This window comes from Diceros bicornis, chromosome 2, assembly GCF_020826845.1.
Source record: "Diceros bicornis minor isolate mBicDic1 chromosome 2, mDicBic1.mat.cur, whole genome shotgun sequence".
NCBI lineage: Eukaryota > Metazoa > Chordata > Mammalia > Perissodactyla > Rhinocerotidae > Diceros > Diceros bicornis.
The window spans coordinates 21201645-21222494 of NC_080741.1; the positions used below are offsets into that span (position 1 = coordinate 21201645).

The 20850-nt window shown below is 38.5% G+C and overlaps 1 protein-coding gene across 3 annotated transcripts in view; it reads left to right on the forward strand.

Moving 5' to 3' along the window:
• PIK3R4 (phosphoinositide-3-kinase regulatory subunit 4) overlaps positions 1-20384 on the forward strand; it is a 76129-nt gene extending 55745 nt beyond the window's left edge. For all 3 annotated transcript variants that reach the window (XM_058553283.1, XM_058553302.1, XM_058553293.1), the window contains 7 exons: positions 7326-7490; positions 12274-12485; positions 14209-14340; positions 17686-17786; positions 18421-18509; positions 18825-18933; positions 19811-20384. In XM_058553283.1, the coding sequence (XP_058409266.1) occupies positions 7326-7490; positions 12274-12485; positions 14209-14340; positions 17686-17786; positions 18421-18509; positions 18825-18933; positions 19811-19981 (979 nt within the window). In that variant the 3' untranslated portion in view covers positions 19982-20384. The remainder of the gene's footprint in view (positions 1-7325; positions 7491-12273; positions 12486-14208; positions 14341-17685; positions 17787-18420; positions 18510-18824; positions 18934-19810) is intronic.
• Positions 20385-20850: the final 466 nt, after the last annotated feature.

Consider the following 20850-nt stretch of genomic DNA (forward strand, 5'->3'; position numbering starts at 1 on the left):
TGTCCTTCAAAAACAAAGGTGAAATCAAGATGTTCCAAGATAAATAAAAACAGGGAATTTATTACTAGCAGATTTTCCCTGAAAGAAATACTAAAGGGAATCTTTTGTGCTCAAAGGAAAAGACATGAGACAGTGACTTGAATCCACATGAAGGAATAAAGAGTATTGGCAAAGGTAAATACATAAGTAAGTGTAAAAGTACAGATTATTTTTGTTTGAGATTGTTTTTACCTGCTGTCTGATTTAAAAGATGACCTATAAAGAAATAATTATAAAACTGTTTTGATGGGCTTATATAAATATATAATTTGTATGACAATAATAGTACAGAGGAGGGGGGAGGAAAGAGAGATATATTGGAGCAAAGTTTTTGTGTATTATAAGTTGGTATTAATCTGCTCATTTTTAGATGTTAATTGTATTTCCCAGGGGAACCACTGAAAAAAAACCTTAAAAACATTTAGTAAAACTCAAAAACATATAGTCAGAGAAACAACAAGGGAATTAAAATTCCCTTGGGAATTTTACAACAACAAGGGAATAAAAATTAAAAAAAGAAAATATCTTTAGCACAAAAGAAGGCAGTAATGGAGGAATAGAAGAACAACAAAAACCTGCATAAGATACAGAGAAAACAAAAAAATTTTTAGCAAAATACGAAATAGCAAAATGTCAAACATAAATCTAACCTTATTGATAATCACGTTAAATGTAATCAAAGGCAGAGTTGGCAGAAAGGATGAAAAACACGATATGACTATGTGTTGTCTACAAGAGACACGCTTTAGATTCAAAGACACAGGTTAAAAGTAAAAGGACTAAAAAAGATGCATCATGCAAAGAATACCTAAAAGAGAGCTGGAGCAGCTGTGCTAATATCAGACAAAATAAACTTTAAGATAAAAATTGCTATTAGAGACAAAGACATTTTATAATAAGAGGGTCAGTGCATTAGGAAAACAACAATTATAAACACATGTACCTAACAACAGAGACCCAAAAGGAAGCAAAAACTGTGACAGAATTGAAGGGAAAAATAGACAATTTAAGTGTAGTAGTTGGAGACTTTGATACTCCACTTTCGATATAGATCAAACAACTAGGCCTAAGGTCAGCAAGGAAATAGAAGACTTGAACAACGTTGCAAACCAACCAGGTCTAACAGATATCAATAGAGTACTCCACCCAACAACAGCAGAATACAAATTCTTCTAAAGTGTGCGTGGAACACTTTCCAGATTAAACCATATATTAGGCCATAAAACAAGCTTCAGTACATTTAAAAGGATTGAAATATGCCAACTCTAACTACAGTGGAATGATACTAGATAATGATAATAGAAAGGAATTTGGGAAATTCACTAATATGGAAATGAAACAACACATGGCTAAATAACCAATGGTTCTTCAAAGGGAAATTAGAGAATACTTTGAGATGAATGAAAGTGAAAATATAACATACCAGAACTTATGGAATGCAGCTAAAGGAATGTTGAGAGAGAAATTTATAGCTGTAAACCTCTCTATTTAAAAAGAAGAAAGATCTTAAATCAATAACTTAGTCTTAACCTTAAGAAACTAGAAAAAGAAGAGCAAAGTAAACCCAAAGCAAGTAGAAGGAAGGAAATAATAAAGACTAAAAAGGAAATAATTGAAATAGAGAATGCAGAATAAAGGCGAAAAAGTCAACAAAAGCAAAAGTTGGTTCTTTGGAAAGATCAAAGTTGGCAAAACTTTTCTACAATAACCAATAAAAAAAGAGAGAGGACTCAAATTACTAAAATTAGGAGTGAAAGAGGGGACATTACTATTGACCTGACAGAAATAAGGGAACTGTGAAGGGAATACTATGAATAATTGTATGCCAACAAATTAGATAACCTAGATAAAATGGACAAATTCCTAGAGAGACACAAGCTGTCAAAAATGACTGAAGAAGAAATAGAAAATCTGAATAGACCTATAACAAAAAGAGATTAAGTTAGTAATTTAAAAAAACTTCTCCTAAAGAAAAGCCCAGCCTGAGATGTCTTCTTGGTGAATTCTACCAAATGTTTAATGAATTAACACCCATCCTTCAAAACTCTTCCAAAAAATAGATGAAAGAACACTTTCTACCTCATGCTGTAAAGCCAGTATTACCCTGATACCACAACCAGACAAATACATCACAAGCAAACAACAGACCAATACCTATAATTAATACAGGCATAAAAATCCTCAACAAAATACTAATAAGCCAAATCCAACATATACCATGACCAAGTGCAATTTATCCCAAAAATGCAAACCTCGTTCAACTATGAAAATCAGTCAAATGAATATATCATATTAATAGAATAAAGGACAAAGACCACATGATCATCTCAGCAGACTCTCAGAAAGCATTTGACAAAATCTAGCACCCTTTTATAAAATTAAAAATAATGAACTAGTAATAGATGAGAACTGATAAAGGACATCTACAAAAAACTCACAGCTAACATCATACTTAATGGTGAAGGACTGAAAGCTTTTCCCCTAAAATGAGGAACCAAGATAAGAATGTCCACTCTTGCCATTTCCATTCAGCATTGTACTAGAGGTTCTAGCCAGGGCAATTAGTTAAGGAAAAGAAATAAAAGGCATACAGGTTGGAAAGGAAGAAGTAAAACTATATTAGCAGACAGTGTGATCTTTTATATAGACTATCTTAAGCAATAAAAATAAAAACTTATTAGAACTAACAAATGAGTTCAGCAAAGTTGCAGAATACAAGATCATGCTGTATTTGTATGTACAGAAATCAGTTGCATTTCTGTATGCTAACAATAAACAGTTCAAAGATGAAATTAAGAAAACAATTCCTTTGACAATAATATCAAAAAGAATGAAATACTTAGGAATAAATTTAACAAAAAAAGTACAAGACTTGTATACTGAAAACTACAAAACATCATTGAAAGGAATTATAGAAGACCTAAATAAATGGAAAGACATACTATGTTCATTCAGTGGAATGCTCAACATTGTTAAGATAGCAGTACTCTCCAAATTGATCTACAGATTCAATGCAATCCCTATGAAATTTCCAGCCCCCCCCCCCCCAGAAATTGACAGTCTGATCCTAAAATTCGTAAAGAAATGCAAAGGACTTAAACAGCCAAAACAGTATTGAAAGAACCAAGTTGGAGAACTCACACTTCCAGATTTGCTACAAAGGTACAATAATCAAGACAGTATGTTACTGGCATAAGGATAAATGTGTAAATCAATGGGATAGAACTGACCTGCAGAAATACATTTATGGTCACTGCTTTTGACAAGGGTGCCAGGACAATTCACTGGGGGAAGGAATACTGTGAACAAATGGTGCTGGGATTATTGGGTATCCACGTGCAAAAGGATAAATTTCCAGAGAATTTTTCAAATGGATCATAGACCTAAACGTTAAGAGCTAAACTATAAAACTTTTAGAAGAAAACATAAGCACGTAACTCTTCATGAGCTTGCATTAGGGAAGAGTTTCTGACATATGAGCTCAAAAGGCACAAGCAACAAAAGAAAAAATAGGCAAATGAGACTTCACCAAAATTATAAACATTTGTGCTTCAAAGGACACTATCAAGAAAGGGAAAGGACAATCCACAGAATGAGGGAAATATTTGTAAGTCACATATCTAAGTTCCCAGAATATCCAAAGAACTCTTTCAACTCAACAATAAAAAGACAACTCAATTAAAAAATAGACAAATGGAGGCTGACCTGGTGGCATAGTGGTTAAGTTCGCATGCTCCACTTTGGCGGCCCAGGGTTCACAGGTTCAGATCCTGGACGCGGACCTATGCACCACTCATCAAGCTGTGCTGTGACAGACGTCCCACATATAAAGCAGAGGAAGATGGGCACGGATGTTAGCCCAGGGCCAGTCTTCCTCAGCAAAAAGAGGAGGATTGGCAACAGATGTTAGCTCAGGGCTAATCTTCCTCGGATACACACAAAAATAGACAAAGGATTCAAATAGATGTTTCTCCAAATAGGACCAGTAAGTATACAAAAAGATGTTCCACATTGTTAGTCACTAGAGAAATGCAAACCAAAACCACAATGAGATACCACTTGGAACCCACTAGAATGGCTATAATCAAAAAGACAATAACAAGTGTTGGAGAGGATGTGGAGAAATTAGGATCTTTATTTATTTTTTTTGTGAGGAAGATTAGCCCTGAGCTAACATCTGTCACCAGTCCTCCTCTTTTTGCTGAGGAAGACTGGCCCTGGGCTAACATCCGTGCCCATCTTCCTCTACTTTATATAGGACACTGCCACAGCATGGCTTGACAAGCGGTGGGTCAGTGCGTGCCTGGGATCCAAACCCTGGGCTGCTGCAGTGGAGTGCGCGCACTTAACTGCTACACCGCTGGGCCAGCCCCTAGAATCTTTATACATTGCTGGTGGGAACGTAAAATGGTGCAGTAACTTTGGAAAACAGTTTGGTAGTTTCTCAAAATGCTAAACATAGAGTTCCCATATGACCCCACAATTCCACTCCTAGGTATAAACCCAAGACAGTTGAAAACATATGTTCAGACAAAAATCTATACACTGGTGTTCATAGCAGCATGTTTCATAATAGCCAAAAAGTGGAAACCACAATGTCTATCAACTGTTGAATGGATAAACAAAATTGGTGTTATATCCATAAAATGGATTGTTATTTAGCCATGAAAACAAATGAAATACTGATACATGCTACAACATGGATAAACCTTGAAAACATTATACTAAGTTAAAGAAGCCTGATCCAAAAGCCAGCGAGCATATTGTATGATTCCATTTATGTGAAATGTCCAGAATAGGCAAACCCATAGAGACAAAAAGTAGATAGGTAGTTGCCAGGAGCTGGGGGGAGAGAGCGTTGGGGAGTGACTGCTAACGGGTAGAGGATTTTTTTTTGGGGTGATGAAAATGTTCTGGAATTAGATGATCATGACGGTTACAGAATTTAGTGACTATACTATAAATCCCTTTAAAAGAGTGAATATTGTGGTGTGTAAATTGTATCTCAATATTAAAAGAGGGGAAGAGAGAGAGAGAGAGAAAACAAGCAAGTTCGAGAGACCGAGCATACTGACATTCCCATCTCTCCCATTGCCTTGTCTCTGGCTCTTTCTACTTAAATGCCATACTGGCGGGGCCCCTGTAGGCACTGTGTTTGAGACGTTATGTCCCCTCAAAGACTTATATAGAAATGCTTATAGCAGCGTTATTCATGATAGGTAAAAGGTAGAAACACTACATATGTTCATCAGCTGATGAATGGATAAACAAAATGTGGTATAGCCATACAATGGAATCATATTTGGCCATAAAAAAATGGATGAACCTTGAAAACATTACGCTAAGTGAAAGAAGCCAGATACAAAAGACCACATAATATGTGACTGCATTTATATGAAATATCCAGAATAGGCAAATTCATAGAAAATTTAAGTAGATTAGTTGTTTCCAGGGGCTGAGGGGAGGGGAAAATGGGGAGTGAATGCTAATGGGGGTGAGCTGGGTTTTTTTTTTTTATTTCTTTGGAATGATGAAAATGTTCTGGAATTAGATACTGATGATCTATGCAAAATTCTGTTAATATACTAAAAATCACTGAATTGTACACTTTAAAATGTTGTTATACTTTATGGTATGTGAATTACATCTCAAGAAAGCTGTTATTAAGAGAAAGTGAACTAGAGAGAGATGATTAATAAAAAATATAAAATATGATTCCATATTTATTTAAAAAGCAAATATGGATATATATGAATATAATATGCATAGAACACCTTTTGACAGGATGTATAATAAAATGTCAGCCAGCCCTGATGGCCTAGTGGTTCAGGTTTGGTGCTCTCCGCTTCGGTGACCCAGGTTCAGTTCCCAGTTGCGGAACCACACCTCTCATCTGTCAGTAGTCATGCTGTGGCAGCAGCTCACATAGAAGAACTAGAAGGACTTACAGCTAGAGTATACAACTATATACTGGGGCTTTGTGGAGGGAAAAAAAAAAGAGAAAGATTGATGACAGATGTTAGCTCAAGGTGGATCTTTCCAAGCAAAAGAAAAAAACAAAATAATAATAAAAATAAAATTGGGGCTGGCCCAGTGGCACAGTGGTTAAGTGCGCACGCTCCGCTTCAGCGGCCCGAGTGTTCTCAGGTTCGGATCCCGGGCGCGCACCGACGCACCACTTGTCAAGCCATGCTGTGGCGATGTCCCATGTAAAGCAGAGGAAGATGGGCACCGATGTTAGCCCAGGGCCAGTCTTCCTCAGCAAAAAGAAGAAGATTGGCATTGATGTTAGCTCAGGGCTGATCTTCCTCACAAAAAATAAGTAAACAAAATAAAATAAAATAAAATGTTAATAGTGTTTCTCTTTGGGTGATAGAATTATAAATGTTTTTACTTTTGTGTATTCTTTTTTGTATTTTAATAATTTTTATACATTTAATGTGTATTAACTTGTATAATAGATTGAAATGAGTTGCACAAGGTAGAGATTAATAAATTTAGTGATTAGGGGCTTGTAACCTTTTAGAGCTATGGCCCCGTAGCAGGGTGAGTATGCAACCTCTGTGGAAGCTAATGAAGGAGGGAATTGGTGATAATGGGGGGCACCCTGTGTAGATCATATATTCAAGAAGTTTGGCAATGAATTTAAGGAAAGAGGATAGACAGTTTGAGAGGTCAGCATGTGTGTGGGAGAGACTGAATATTATAGTAATATTTTGCATTTATGAATATTTTATGATTTATATATTATTTGAGCCTCACTATGTCCCAGTTAGATAAGTTGGGCAGTCCTTGTTTTATAGATGAGTAAACTGAGACACAGAGTAGGTTAAGTGGCTTGACCAGGATCGTATAGGAAGTCAGTAGTAGAACTCAGCTCTTTGGTGTCAAAGCCAGTGCTTTTCCTGCTGTGCCAGGCTGCACCTGAGGGATATAGAATAACTGAAGGGAGGAAGAGTAGAGTTTAGGGTTTTGCAAAAGTGGAAGGAGAACTGGATCAGGACCACAAATATGGGAGTTTCAACTGGAAAGGAGGGTGGACAGTCTTTCTATGATGGGAGAGAAGTGTGTGAAGATGGCCATTTGAAAATATCGGAAGAAAAGGTGATTTTGTGCCAGGGCTTTTGAGGGAGATTCTTGTTTTTGTTATGAGATCAAGGAGATGAAACAGACCTCAATGTAGTAATTTTGTTTGTTAATAGTCATGTGGATATTTATTTAATATTAGCAGTAATAATGCTCTTCTGGCCCTTTCAGAAATGCAATCTTATTTTTCTTTCGTGCAGATCTGTTCTCACATATAGCCGCATTGGAGGGCGTGTCAAGACTCTCACGTTCTGCCAGGGTTCCCACTACCTGGCCATAGCGTCTGATAATGGTGCTGTCCAGCTTCTTGGGATTGAGGCTTCTAAGCCGCCCAAGTCTCCTAAAATTCTTCCTCTACAAAGCAGGTATCTATCTTTTGTGTTTTTTAAACTGCATTTAGTGCACTAGGGTAATTTAACCCCCCCTCTCCAATGTAGTTTGGATCAACTGAGGGCCTATTACATTGTACTTCTTTTTTTAAACATATTAAATAAATAAAGCTGCATTTCCAACTCAAATCTATCACCTGTAGTTTCAGAAAACTATGTCTGCATATCTCATTTTCTGCCAACTTGTCAGTAGGTCAGAAGGGCAGCTTTGAACTTGTGGCTCATTCCAGTTGGGAATGTGTCTGAATGACTTAATTATCAATTATATCTTCTGTTTCAACTACTAAAAGCACAACTCTGGCTGGCTGATTTTGAGAATATGAGTGTTCTTCATTAAAGAAAACTCAAACGTTGTCAGCATTTTGTCACTTGGCATTAAAACCTCTGAAGTTGATGGGAAATGGAGTGGAATTTTTAGTTAGATGATTTACTTATCATTTTAGAACAAAATACTGGCTGATTTTATTTAAGAATTTCCTTTACTTCTTATGAATTGTGGTTGCCTATAGATTAAATGCATACAAGGTAAGATATTTAAAGATAAAGCAGAACAATTTTTCAGCTGACCAGTATGCACTACACACTGAGGATTCCAAAGACAAATAAGATGTGTTATGCTAAGAAACTACAGTCTAGTGGGATAAACATGATTTCAGTGCAGTGTGATAATGTGCCATATTACGGGGGCAGGGAGAGCCAGCTTACAGGGAATAGGGAAGAAGGCCTGGAGGAGGAGAGATCAGTTGAAATAGAGTAGTCAAGTACAGCATGGCAGGCAGAAGTGGTGGACCCCACAGGAAGAAAGCAGAATGAGCAGATACTTATAGTTAAGTGGATTACAAGTCATGGCCATAGGGTAGCTAAGATAGAAAAGGATGTTTGTTGGATCACCTAGAATTTTATTATTTGTATTGTTTTATTGTTTGTATTGTTTTATTGTTTGTTGTTTAATTGCCTTTGCAATTAAAAATGTGTTATTTTTAATACATTCACTAAATAGATTTGGGCAGCTTTTGTCCAGTACATATTATGTATGGTCTTTAACTAAAAAACTAGTACCGTCCAGTTTTCTTTGAAATTGTTTCAGCAGAGGATGACTGTTCTGCGGTATACCTACTGAGTTCCATGTAAATTAACAAAGAGCTGTTGGCAAAATGTGTTGTGTGGTGACTGCTGACAGGACACCCACACAGAGCTGTGCACATTCTGTGCTTGGGGACCTCTCAGGCGACAGCGCTTTTCACTATGAATATTATCTTTACCCTAAGCAAACAGTGATTACCTATATTGGGAGATTGTGCGAGGATGATTAGATTTCACTCTGCCTGACAGCAGTGTGCTCCAAAGAAACCTTGCCGTGAGTCTTTTTTTTTTGGTTTTCCTCGTTCAATCAGATCAGCTGTGGTCATGGCTGTTAATAATTAGAATTTGTGGCACCTTTTCACACTTTATTTGGCATTTGGACTTTTCATCATTTCTCTAGGGGAAGTATAGTCCGTATTAGAATGTTTGTAAATATAATTGTTTATCTAAGTCAGAGGCTAGCAAGCTACAGCCTACTGTATGGCCCATAAACTAAGAATGATTTTTGCATTTTCAAAGGGTTGTTAAGAAAAGAAAGAATATGTAATAGAGATGTACGTGACTTGCAAAGCCTAAAATATTTACTCTCTGGCTTCTTACAGAAAATGTTTGCTGACCCTTGATCTAAGAAAGAAAACTAAAATAGTGTGTGCAAAAGCATGATATGTACTGATCAATGAGGCTTGCCTGTATGTTTATGATCTTCTTTTTAGTTTAAAAATGCCTCAGCTTGAAAAAAGAGTATACCCATACAATGGAGTAGTACATAAAAAGGAATAAAAAGGCATCAGTAATATTTTATTACTTTTATTTTATTATCAGTAATAAAAAGGAATATGCTGTTGACTCATGCAACAACATTGATGAATCTTAAATCCTTTTTTCTAATGAAAGAAGTCAGACCTAAAAAGCTATATATTGTATGTTTCCAATTGTATGACATTCTGGAAAACATAAAATTATAGGGAGGAAAACAGACGAGTGGTTGCCACAGGTTGGGGATAGGGGTAGGGGTTGACTACAAAGGGGCTGCACAAGGTAATTTTTAGGGCGTGGAATTGTTCTTTCTGATTCTGTGGTAGAAGATAATTGGCTTGCATTTGTGATAACGCATAGAGCTGTATACCACAAAAAGTGAATTTTGCTGTGTGTAACTTAAAAAAAAATCAACCAGGATATAGGGGGAAAGGTAGAATGCAGTTTATGACAAATCAAAGTGTTATACAGATGAATGATATAGTCACAGTGAAGAATATGGGGAATTAAGGAGGCAACCAAATAACTTTGGAAAACAGTGGTTTAATTGGATACTACAAGTCTAATGACAAAAGGAACTGAACTTAAACATTGTATTCTAGTTGGTTGTTTTTCACAGGAGTGTGGTTTAACAATTCCAAAACTACTTTATTTGTATACTAGGGTTGAACAAATAAGTAAATTTATTATAGATAATGAGAGCCAGGTTTCTCACTGTTGAAGAGAAGCTACAAATAAGGAAGGAGGGATGGCTAGAATGAATTCTGATGCTGGATAGATATCAATATGGACTCAATATCAATATGGACTCAATATATATATGCATGTACAGACATGTATATGTACACACACAAATAAATAGATACAGAAATACAGATGTGTCTGCATGCATGAGGTCATATACATAATGTATTTCATAGCTCTGGCCATTGAGAGGGGACTAGAAGCATAGCAGTGAGCACTTAGTGCACAGACCTTGGTTTTTAAACACCGTTCTCCAATAAAAGGAACCAGGGCTCCTTGGAGAACTAGTTGATTCCATGGCTGGGGCAGGGAAAATATAAGTTGAGTGTGGAGCATCTTGTGATGCCAGAAAGTTAGGAAGTGCTCCAAAAAAAGCACATTGAAAGAGCATTGGAGCCAACCTGAGAGAGCTTCCCATGGCCAAAGTTGGAACAACTCGAGCAACAAAATAAATAACGATAGTATTGGGTTATAACTCAAACAATAAAATAAATATCCGAGTCCGTAATGATATGAATAAATGAATAAATAAATTAATGGAGAAGTGACAACTCATCCTTACAGAAGAATTCTAATAGTGTAGAAGGAATGAGGGAAATAGAAAGTGACCATTAGAACGTCACAGGCATGATCTGTCAACAGATCCTAAAATTAGTGGACAGAAGTGTGATTAGAAACAGGATTTTTGCATAGTCTCAAAAGTATTTCCCCTTGGGGCCAGCCTGGTGGCGTAGCAATTAAGTGTGCACGCGATCTGCTTCCGCGGCCCGAGGGTTCTCAGGTTCAGATCCTGGGCACACACCTACACACCACTTGTCAAGCCGTGCTGTGGCGGTGTCCCATATAAAGTGGAGGAAGACAGGCACGGATGTTAGCCCAGGGCCAATCTTCCTCAGCAAAAAGAGGAGGATTGGCATCGGATGTTAGCTTAGGGCTGATCTTCGTCACACACACACACAAAAAAGTATTTTCCCTAAATATTGAGTCCTTATAAATGGAAAAATAATGAGTTTACTGTGGTGAATTCTGGCAGACGCCACCTGAGCCAAATGATCAAGGTTAACATCGCCACTAATACATTTATGAGGGAGCGCATACCCTCTTATATGCACTAAGAAAGGCACATCACTTCTGTGGTCTCCTTAACAGTAAGGCATGTGTTTGTGAGAACACATGAGGCAAACCCAAGCTGAGGAACATTCTATAAAATAACTAACCAGTACTCTTCCAAAATGTCAAGATCATGAAAGACTGAGGAAGTCAGCTAAATGCCACGTGGTTTCTTGGTTTGGATCCTGGAACAGTAAAAGGACACTTGTGGAAAAACTGATGAAATCCTAATATGTACTTTACTAGTATTGTACTTTACTAGTGTTACTGAGCAATGAGCTCGCTCTGCTCCACAATCTGAGCCAATCAATCACGAGTTAGGGACTGAGAAAGGAAGTTTTAATTTGATTAGCTGGCACAATCAGGAAGATGGTAGACTAATGTCTCAAAAAAACCAACTTCAAGGATTACAGAATCTTGAGGTAGTTATACAGGGAAAATGGGCAGTGAGGAGGGGGTCCAGGGATGTTGGTCTCTAGGCATAACGGGCTCTGGGCATCACACTGTTCCATTCTTCTGTCAGCTGTGATGGATACCTAATAGGTGTGTTTCCTGCCTGTGGTCAGCCTGTTCCTGGAGAGAAACTCATAGAACACAGTTTTAATTTATTACGCTATCAGGGAGTATGTATGTAAACAGAGGCCATAAATCAGGAGAGCATGTGAATTTTTTTAGAGTACCTGTGAGTAGTCACACAGAGGAGAGGTTAGGCCATTTAATGTAACAAGATGGCCTCACTTATGTTCACTCACACTAGTACTTTACTAGTACCTGTACTTTACTAGTATTGTACCAAGGTTAATTTCTTAGTTTTGATAAATGTTCTGTGGTTATGTAAGGTGTTAACATGAGGGGAAAGTGGGTGAAGGATATACAGGAATTCCATGTACCATTTTGGCAACTCTTCTGTAAGAGTTTAAAAATGCCTCAGCTATCATTGTCTTGATGGGTCACAGTTTTTATTTCTTGACCATGGTTAGAATATAAATTCATCTTAAATGGAGACTGGTGCTATGTTTTCAGTGACTGGAAAAGTCTTTGCCTTTTGCCTTGTGTATTTCTTTAGAATTCTAGACCAGAAGGAGGATGGTTGTGTCGTGGATATGCATCACTTCAACTCTGGGGCGCAGTCGGTTCTGGCCTATGCCACTGTGAACGGCTCTCTGGTTGGCTGGGACCTCCGGTCTTCAAGCAATGCATGGACATTAAAGCACGATTTGAAGTCAGGCCTCATAACGTCTTTTGCTGTGGACATCCACCAGTGCTGGCTCTGCATTGGTAAGCTGACTTTCAAGTTGTTGACTGGCTTTTGAATGCCACTAATGTCTGGAATTGCCTTCTTGTGAAAGCTTTTTCCTTTTTCTTCATTGGTAATTTTTTTCCCGTCTCCTTTTTTTCATATTGTTGTAATTACTTGCAGTTTAATTTATTTTTCATTAAAAAACAGATTTGAAAGAGTGAAATTAGTATCCCAATGCATAAAACAATTTCCTCTTTCTCTTTGTTCTTAAATGAGCCTCTTTACTTTATAATCATTATAGTGATCAGATTTGCCGGCATTCTCTTATTCTGCCAGGGAAGCAGCAGGCTTGGTTTATGGATGAGAGCATTTGAGTTTGGGCTGACTCACTTTTAAATTCCAATTACCTCAGGCAAGTTACGTAACGCCTCTAAGTCTCAGTATCCTCATCTTCAAAAGGGGCTAATCCTTTCAGGGGCTGCTTTGTGGATTTAATGCGGTTAAAGCATCTGTCACAGTGCCTGGTACAGGAGAAGGGCTAAGCCATGCTTTCTTGCCTTACTATTCTTCCCTGCCCCCTTTCCTCAAAGGCTGAAGGTATACCATGTGATCTTGCTTGCTTCTTTCCTCTGTTTTAGTTTCACTCCCCCCCCATAGGGCTTTGAACCTGCCCCTTGAGAAGGTACCACATCTTTTTTTTTCCCCACTTGACACTCTTTTTTCAGAAGAAGAATAATCTGCTGTGCTTGAATTTTGTTTTCTAGATTCCTTAACTTGTATTTGTGACATTATTAAGTATCTGCCCTTTCCTTTATTACTTTTTATATAGTTTATATAGAATGTATTATTTTTTGCCTTTTGTGTGAATAAACTGCACAAGTATAGGAAGATGTAATGCTAGGCCTAGAAGAGTAGATATTATATACACTTAGCAAATTAGCAAATGGCAGTGATGGCTCTCAGGCACCCTGCTCAGCTTTGAGGAGGGCAGCCAGCACTACCTGTGGGTTTTGAGCCATTGTCCTGGAGTGGGGCATGGTGACAGAGGGGCCCTGCTGCCCATTCTGTCATTTCCCACCCCCAGTCTCTCCACTGAAATGGGAGACGAATCCAAAAATATGCTCTGTGCCTCTGTCACAACCAGCTGCTTAATGTTAGGGTAGGTGTTATTCTTTTGGGATGGGGGGTCCTTCTCTGGGGTTTCAGTTGTCACGGGCAGATGTGCAGGTACTCACCTCAATTTCTGCTGTGATTTGGCACCCATACCTATCTCTAGAATGTTTTGGAGAAAAGGGCACACGGAAATGATTGAAATGTGATGCTAGCTACAAAGCTGCTGCCACTTGAGATTGGCAAAGTGATCATTGAATGCCAGTAAAATATCTCTGGTTATTTAAGGCATTCTGAACATTTTGACTTGTCAGATTCAGTGTATGTCTTCTCTAGACCTTTTGTTTTTTGTGGGCGCCTTTGGCAGTTAATAACAGTGTCAATAATTAATGAATTATTCATTTTCAATTTACATTTGTTAGACACTTTTGTAGTAGCATTGTGATAAGCACTTTATGTCCTTTTTTAACAACTAGAGGTGCTGTTTGAAACTGGGGAGACAGCTTCATGAGAACAAAGCCTTTTTCTGAGTGACTAAGTCAGTTTCAAAATACATTCATATAAAGCTAATGCTGTTTACCATTTGTATAAATGTGGCCTGATGTACTTTAATCATTAGATGGTAATCTTTTTGGCTTTTTTTTCTTAAAGGTACAAGCAGTGGTACCATGGCTTGTTGGGACATGAGGTTCCAGTTGCCTATTTCCAGTCACTATCATCCTTCCAGGGCTCGAATCAGACGCCTCTCAATGCACCCTCTGTATCAGTCCTGGGTCATTGCAGGTAAAATGGAGGGCTGGCTTTCAGGTGTGCGGGGTTTTCTTGGAAAATGCGTAATACCCTGCTGCCAAGATTCATATTCTTAGGATTTTTATTCTACATATGAACCGAATGCTTGATTTTGTTCTGTTCTGATTATGGAAGTTCCCATTTCATATTTATTATGTTTAAAAATGATCTCATCAGTCACCACCATCACCTTCATTCCTGTCTGCCACCGTTTCCCCTTCCATTTGTTTTCTTTCTCCTATATTCCATATTTCTGTTAAAGCTGCCACCACTTGCTAGAAATCTAAGTTAGAAACCTTGACTCATCCTTTTCAGTCGTCATTTCTTGGACGTTGTGTTTCTTGGAAGCTTCTCTTCCCTCCCCTCATTGGGCATTCAAATTTTCTTGTACAGATTCTTGGGCAAGACACTTGGACAAGTCCTTGAAACTCACTTTCCTCATCTGTAAAATGTGGTTTAAAATTCTTACCTAACAGAGTTGTAAGAATTTAAGATAAAACATGTAAAGCACATAGCCTAGCACACCATTATTGCTTGATAAATAGTAACTCTTGTTATTCTTATGTTTCTTCATTGGTCTTGCCTCTAGGCTCTTTCTGTTCCCTTCTCATACACATAGTCTGTCTCATACACTGCTGCTGTCAAAGTCACCATGTTGACAAATTTGATGGCCAATACTTGGCCTGCCTATTATGTGACTCATCATTTGGTCAGTTGGTCGTTTCCTCTTTCTGAAATACTTTCCTTACCTGATTTCAAGGATATCACTCTCTTGGTTCTCCTGCTCATTGATTTGCTGGTTCCCCCCCATCCTCTGACTTTTAAATTGTGGCCTGCCTCAAGGCTCAGTCTATGGCCTTAACCTCTTCTCCTTCTACACTCAGTTCCCTGTATGATCTCATCCAGTCCCATGCTTTAAATACCAAATTTACTCATATTTTTATATCTGTCTACTTAAAATCTCCCCTGGAAGGTCTAATAGCCATCTTACACCTGACATGTCCAGACTTAACGCTTCGTTTTCTCTCTCCCGGTTCCTTCACCACTGCCTCTTATCCCAAGACAAACCTGCTCTTCCTCCAGTACTCTCCCAGTAAATGGCAGCTCTTTCATGCTGGATGCTCAGGAGGAAGCCTGCTGTTGTCCTTGATTCTTGTTTCTCTCTCATCCCACTTCTAGTCCGTCAGCCAATCCTGTATGTTCTATCTTAAAATATATTCAGAACCTGACCACCTTTACTATCTCCATCACTGTCTCCCTCGTCCAAACCACCATATCTCTTGTCCCTATTAATGCAATATCCTTGTAACTCCCTGCTTTCATCCTTAGGTCTTAAGACTGTTTTTTCTTCTGCTCAGTACCTTCCAGTGGCTTCTCATTCCAAGTAACAGCTGGGCTTCTCACTGTGGCCCAAAGGCTTTATGAGATCTGCCCCTGCTACCTCTCTGACCTTTTTCAGTCAGGGTTCTAGCAGTAAACAGATGGCATACTCAAGGTATGATAATTCGAGGAGGATTTATTTTCAAAGGAACTATTTGCAAAGGTTTGGGAGTATTGGCATCATAAAAGATAGTGCAATAAAATAGGGCTGGTACGCAGTAGAAGGCAGGAGAGGAGGGATGGTGACTGGAATTTAGAAAGAAGTTGAATAGAGAAGGCCACCTTGAGAGGAGCAGTGATTTTGAGGTGAGGGACACAAACAGCCTGAGGTGACTGACTTGACTTTCATCCATCTCTTTGATCTCCTACTGGGTTTTCCACGGGCCGTGTATTAGTTCCTATGACTACTGCAACAAATTACCAGAAACTTGGTAGCTTAAGACAACATAGATTTATTCTCTAACGGTTCTGGAGCCCAGAGGTAGCAAATGAGTTTTGCTGAGCCAAAACCAAGGTGGCAGCAGGACCACATTCCCCCTGGAGGCTTTAGGGGAGAATCCATTCTCTTGCCCTTTCTTGCTTCGAGTGCTACATGCCTTGGCTCATGGCGCCTTCTTCCATCTTCAAAGCCAGCACCATAGCATCTTGCTTCATTGTTGTATTGCTTTCTGCTGTTGTCAAATCTGCCTCCCTCTTATAAGCACACTGGTGATTGCATTTAAGGCTCACTTGGACAATCCAGGATGATCCCTCCAATCTCAGGGTTTAATCAGGCTTAATTTAATCACATCTGCAAAGTCATTTTACCATATAAGGTAACATTCACAGGCTCCAGATATTAGGACCTGGTTATTTTGAGGGGGCCATTATTTAGCTTACCACAGGCCAAACTCATCCAGAAGCCAGAGGGCACAGGAGCCTGTTGCTGTGGCCCATGTGGGGCAGCCTTAGAGTAGCAGGTGGAAAGTGACCAGCCCTGCTGCCCTTTTCCCAGCTAATCGCCCTTTCTCAGTGTGCTCCAGCCACACTGGCATCTTGGCTTTTTCCTTGAACTAAGCATATTTCTGCTTCAGGCCCTTTGCATTTTTTGGTTTGTTGTCCACTAGAATGTAAGTTCCATGAAACAGGAAATTTTTTTGCATTGTTTGCCTTCTTTTCCTTAGTGCCTAGGACAGTGTCTAGCTCATAGTAAATATTGTTGGTTCAGTAAATATTAATGAAGGAATGAAGCCTGGGGTCTTGTCACTCCCCCTGCTCAAAACTACCTAAGGGACACTGTCTCTCTCAGGCCTGCAGTTTGCATTTTCTATAATCTTGCCCCACCCTTCTTTCCTCTGTCTACCTTCATCCCCCACTCCTCCCTGTCACAAATGTGCTTCAGTCAGACCAACTACTCGTTTCCCCAAACATCCACAGATGTTTGTTTTTGTGGTTTTTGCTCATTCCCTTCTTTCTGCCTGAAGTGATTTACCTGTATGCCACCTGTGTCTGTTCCGCTTGACTTGTTCTTTCAGTCCCAGTGAAAACACCTCCACGAGGCAGACCTGATTCTCACCCACTGGATGTGATCTTTTCCTTGAGTTCAGGTGGAATTTTGCAGTTCTCTCTTTTTGCTCTCATTGTCTTATATTTTATATAAATATAATTTTTTTCTATAGTTCTAGACTGTAGGTTTCTTGAGGGCAGAATCCATTTATGATTTGCCTTTCCTCCCCACAATTCTCTCCAGGTGATTGGATACCAGTAAATATTTACTGGTAGGCTATTAAAAACGTTTCATTTTTGTCCTCCAGTGTGGTGACAGGGTCACAATTGTTACTTAAAAGTACTGGTACATTTCGTGCAGGATGGGAAAAAATGGAAATGGATGTAGGCTGACTTGGATTATCTACCAAGATTTGAAAGCTCTGAGAGCCACGTTCTTGTCTGAGTAATGGTTCTGGCCTTTCTTCCCCTTAGCTGTTCAGGGCAACAATGAAGTGTCCATGTGGGACATGGAGACTGGTGACAGAAGATTCACTCTCTGGGCCAGCAGTGCACCACCACTGTCTGAGTTACAGGTTTGTCTCTGGTTTTTATTATAAAGGCCAATATAATTCCCACATCCCAGGCGCTCGCAGGCATTTTACCAAACATGGTATCTATTGGGCTTTTGAGTTATGTTTTAAATAAGTACTAGGTGGCCACTGCTGCATGGGTGCTTTCCAGTTCCTTACTGGTGTCTGCTTCATTGGGTGTTTTGGTTGCTAGCTCCATAAGGTTTGTGATGTCTCTTTGGAACCTCACTAAAAACCTGGGCTATTAGGAAAAGCCCAGATTGAAGTTTAGATCATAAAAAAATGGAACATGACCCTCTTACATTCTCTCTTGTTTTTAATTGTCATGTTACCAAAGGTGTTTCATTGGGGCAAAAGGTAGGAAACATTGTTTTCTCCTTTAGTTGGGGTCCTTTTCGTCCCAAACAGAAAATTTTAGGAAGCTGAGCAGGCTTTGCCTCTTTATTCAGAATGATACAAAGCAAATGCATTTTAAAGTCCCAAAGAAAGAAGTATATAAGACATACGTAATCGATCTCTCATTTTTTCAATTAACCAGGTGCCTCTAAAATCACTGACAGTTGACTTGTCTCTAGAAATGGCACCATCATTTATGGAATACACTGGTGTCTTTTGACTCTCATTTATTTCTTTTAAGCCTTCTTCTCACAGTGTCCACGGTATCTACTGTAGTCCTGCAGATGGAAATCCTATCCTGCTAACAGCTGGCTCAGACATGAAAATAAGGTACAGTGTCTAATAAAGAGTACTTAATATGTAACACTTAAAAGGAGAAGGATAATAAAACATAGATGGATACTACAGTTAACACTAGGGTGTTATTTATTATAGATATTAGCAATATTGTAATGTTTAAAATCATCCACATCTTGCAGGGACAGCTGATAATACTTTATTTGTAACTAATTTTATGCTAGTCTAGAAAATCTCTTTTCCTAATGCAAAAGAAGATAAGCTATGCATTGATGAATGTGAGCCAAGGACCATTAGTTCCTCCCCTTCTCCTTCAGAGATTATCACCATTCGTTTCCTCTCCCCTAGGTTTTGGGACTTGGCTTACCCGGAGAGGTCCTACGTTGTTGCAGGAAGTACTAGTTCGCCATCTGTGTCCTATTACAGGAAAATAATTGAAGGCACCGAAGTCGTCCAGGTATAGGCAGTCTTTTTCCTTTCAACTTTTGTAGGTACAAAAATGCCTTTCATAAACATTGACTTGATTAGAATAAATGGCTTTGGTCAACAATGGCAGTATTTCTTTGAGTTTAAGAAATACGTTTATTTTCTCTTGGCTTTTCTGTATTTTTTTAAATTAACTTAAATGTGCACTTTATTATACACCTTTATAAAAGTACACAGCTCTAAAGTAAGCACTTTATATATTTGCTCAGTCCTTAAAACTGATTTATAAGGAAGTACCTTTATTACTTTCCTTCTACAAATAAGAAAGTTAAGCAGAGTGAAGTGAAGTAACTTGTTTACGATCATCCAGCTAGTAAGCAGCAAAGCTGGGATTCACACTTGGCTCTTGGGACTCTAAAGCTGTGTTCCTGAGTTTGGTAAAAACTTCAAATGAGATAACATACCTGAAAGTGTCTGGGCCCGAGTAAGTGCTCAGTAAATGAAAGTTTGCTTCCTTCATGACAAATAATAATGAGCTTTGGAAATGCTAGACCATCTGATATATATTTACTTCCATATTCTGGTCATTTATACCTCTCAATTACATGCTTTGCCTTTTTTCTTTTGTTATTGACAAAAGGTAATATGTGGAGATTATTGGCTGATTTATACATTTTCCATTTGTAAGTGGCTACTCATGGAATCCAGTGACTGGAAACCTAGAATGTCATTTTGGACCCACTCTTTTGCTTCCTTTTGCTCAGTGTATTTGTGAAAAGCAGGACTACTTCACAAGAGGTGTTAGTTTAACAACAACATATCCCAGAAGCAAGAATACTGACAAGAGGTAGAATGTGGCAGAGGCTTTTAACTTCTGGCTTTCTCCTTGACTTTTAACCATGAAACAGGAAATTCAGAATAAGCAGAAAGTGGGACCGAGTGATGACACTCCTCGGAGGGGACCAGAGTCTCTGCCTGTGGGACATCACGACATCATCACGGATGTCGCCACGTTCCAGACAACACAGGGCTTCATCGTAACTGCTTCTAGAGATGGGATTGTTAAGGTGTGGAAATGAAAACCTAGTGATTTGTATAATTTGTAATAAAGTTATAAGTATACTATAACTCAAGAGAAAAGGTATTTTTAGAGAACAGAATTGAGAACAGATTCATTTGCTTTATTTTCAAAATCATGTCTCTATATTGCTGTTTTGTGATTAAACAGAGCCCACTCAAGGTGGTTAAGGAAGTTGCACTCGACTAGTATACTCGTTCATATCTCTGCGAGAATCGGCCAGATGACAGTATCTGGGACTTTTTTATTGTATATGTCACAGAGGTGAGGAATTTAAAATGCTAAGACTTATATCATCTCAGTTTACTTTGTACTGAAAAAGATGGTTGTAAGCTATTATGATGTAAACACATTTTTGCTATTGAAAATGCTATTCAAACCAGCCAATAAACGGTATTCCAGCATCTTAAGCGTTTTTTTTGTTGTGTTTTTAACAATAAACTTGAGCAGAAAAATAAACTCTCCCACGGCATCTGTTCTGAAGAAATGGACTCGGTGTCACAAGGAATCAGTGAGAGAACTAGGCCTTACGCCCAAATCCCTGGACTCCCAGTATTATGCTCTTTCAGCTTTATCTTATCTTTCTTCCTGTGTGTATTATAGTCTGCCTTGTTAGTTATTTAACACTGGGGAATTGATCTTCTGTGTATCAGCTCTTGGCCATCATTACTGTTTTTTATAGGCTCCATTATAAATTCTGAAACTTGGCCCATCAGCTTGCTTTTATCCAGTGTAGATATGTATTAAATGCATGAAAAAGAAAAATGGATTAAGCTGTTAAAAAAAAATGCCCAAAATTTATATTTTTAAAAGATTAAAATTGGCCTTTCCCACTAAAATAAACCCTTCAAGGTTATCAATTTTTGTTTG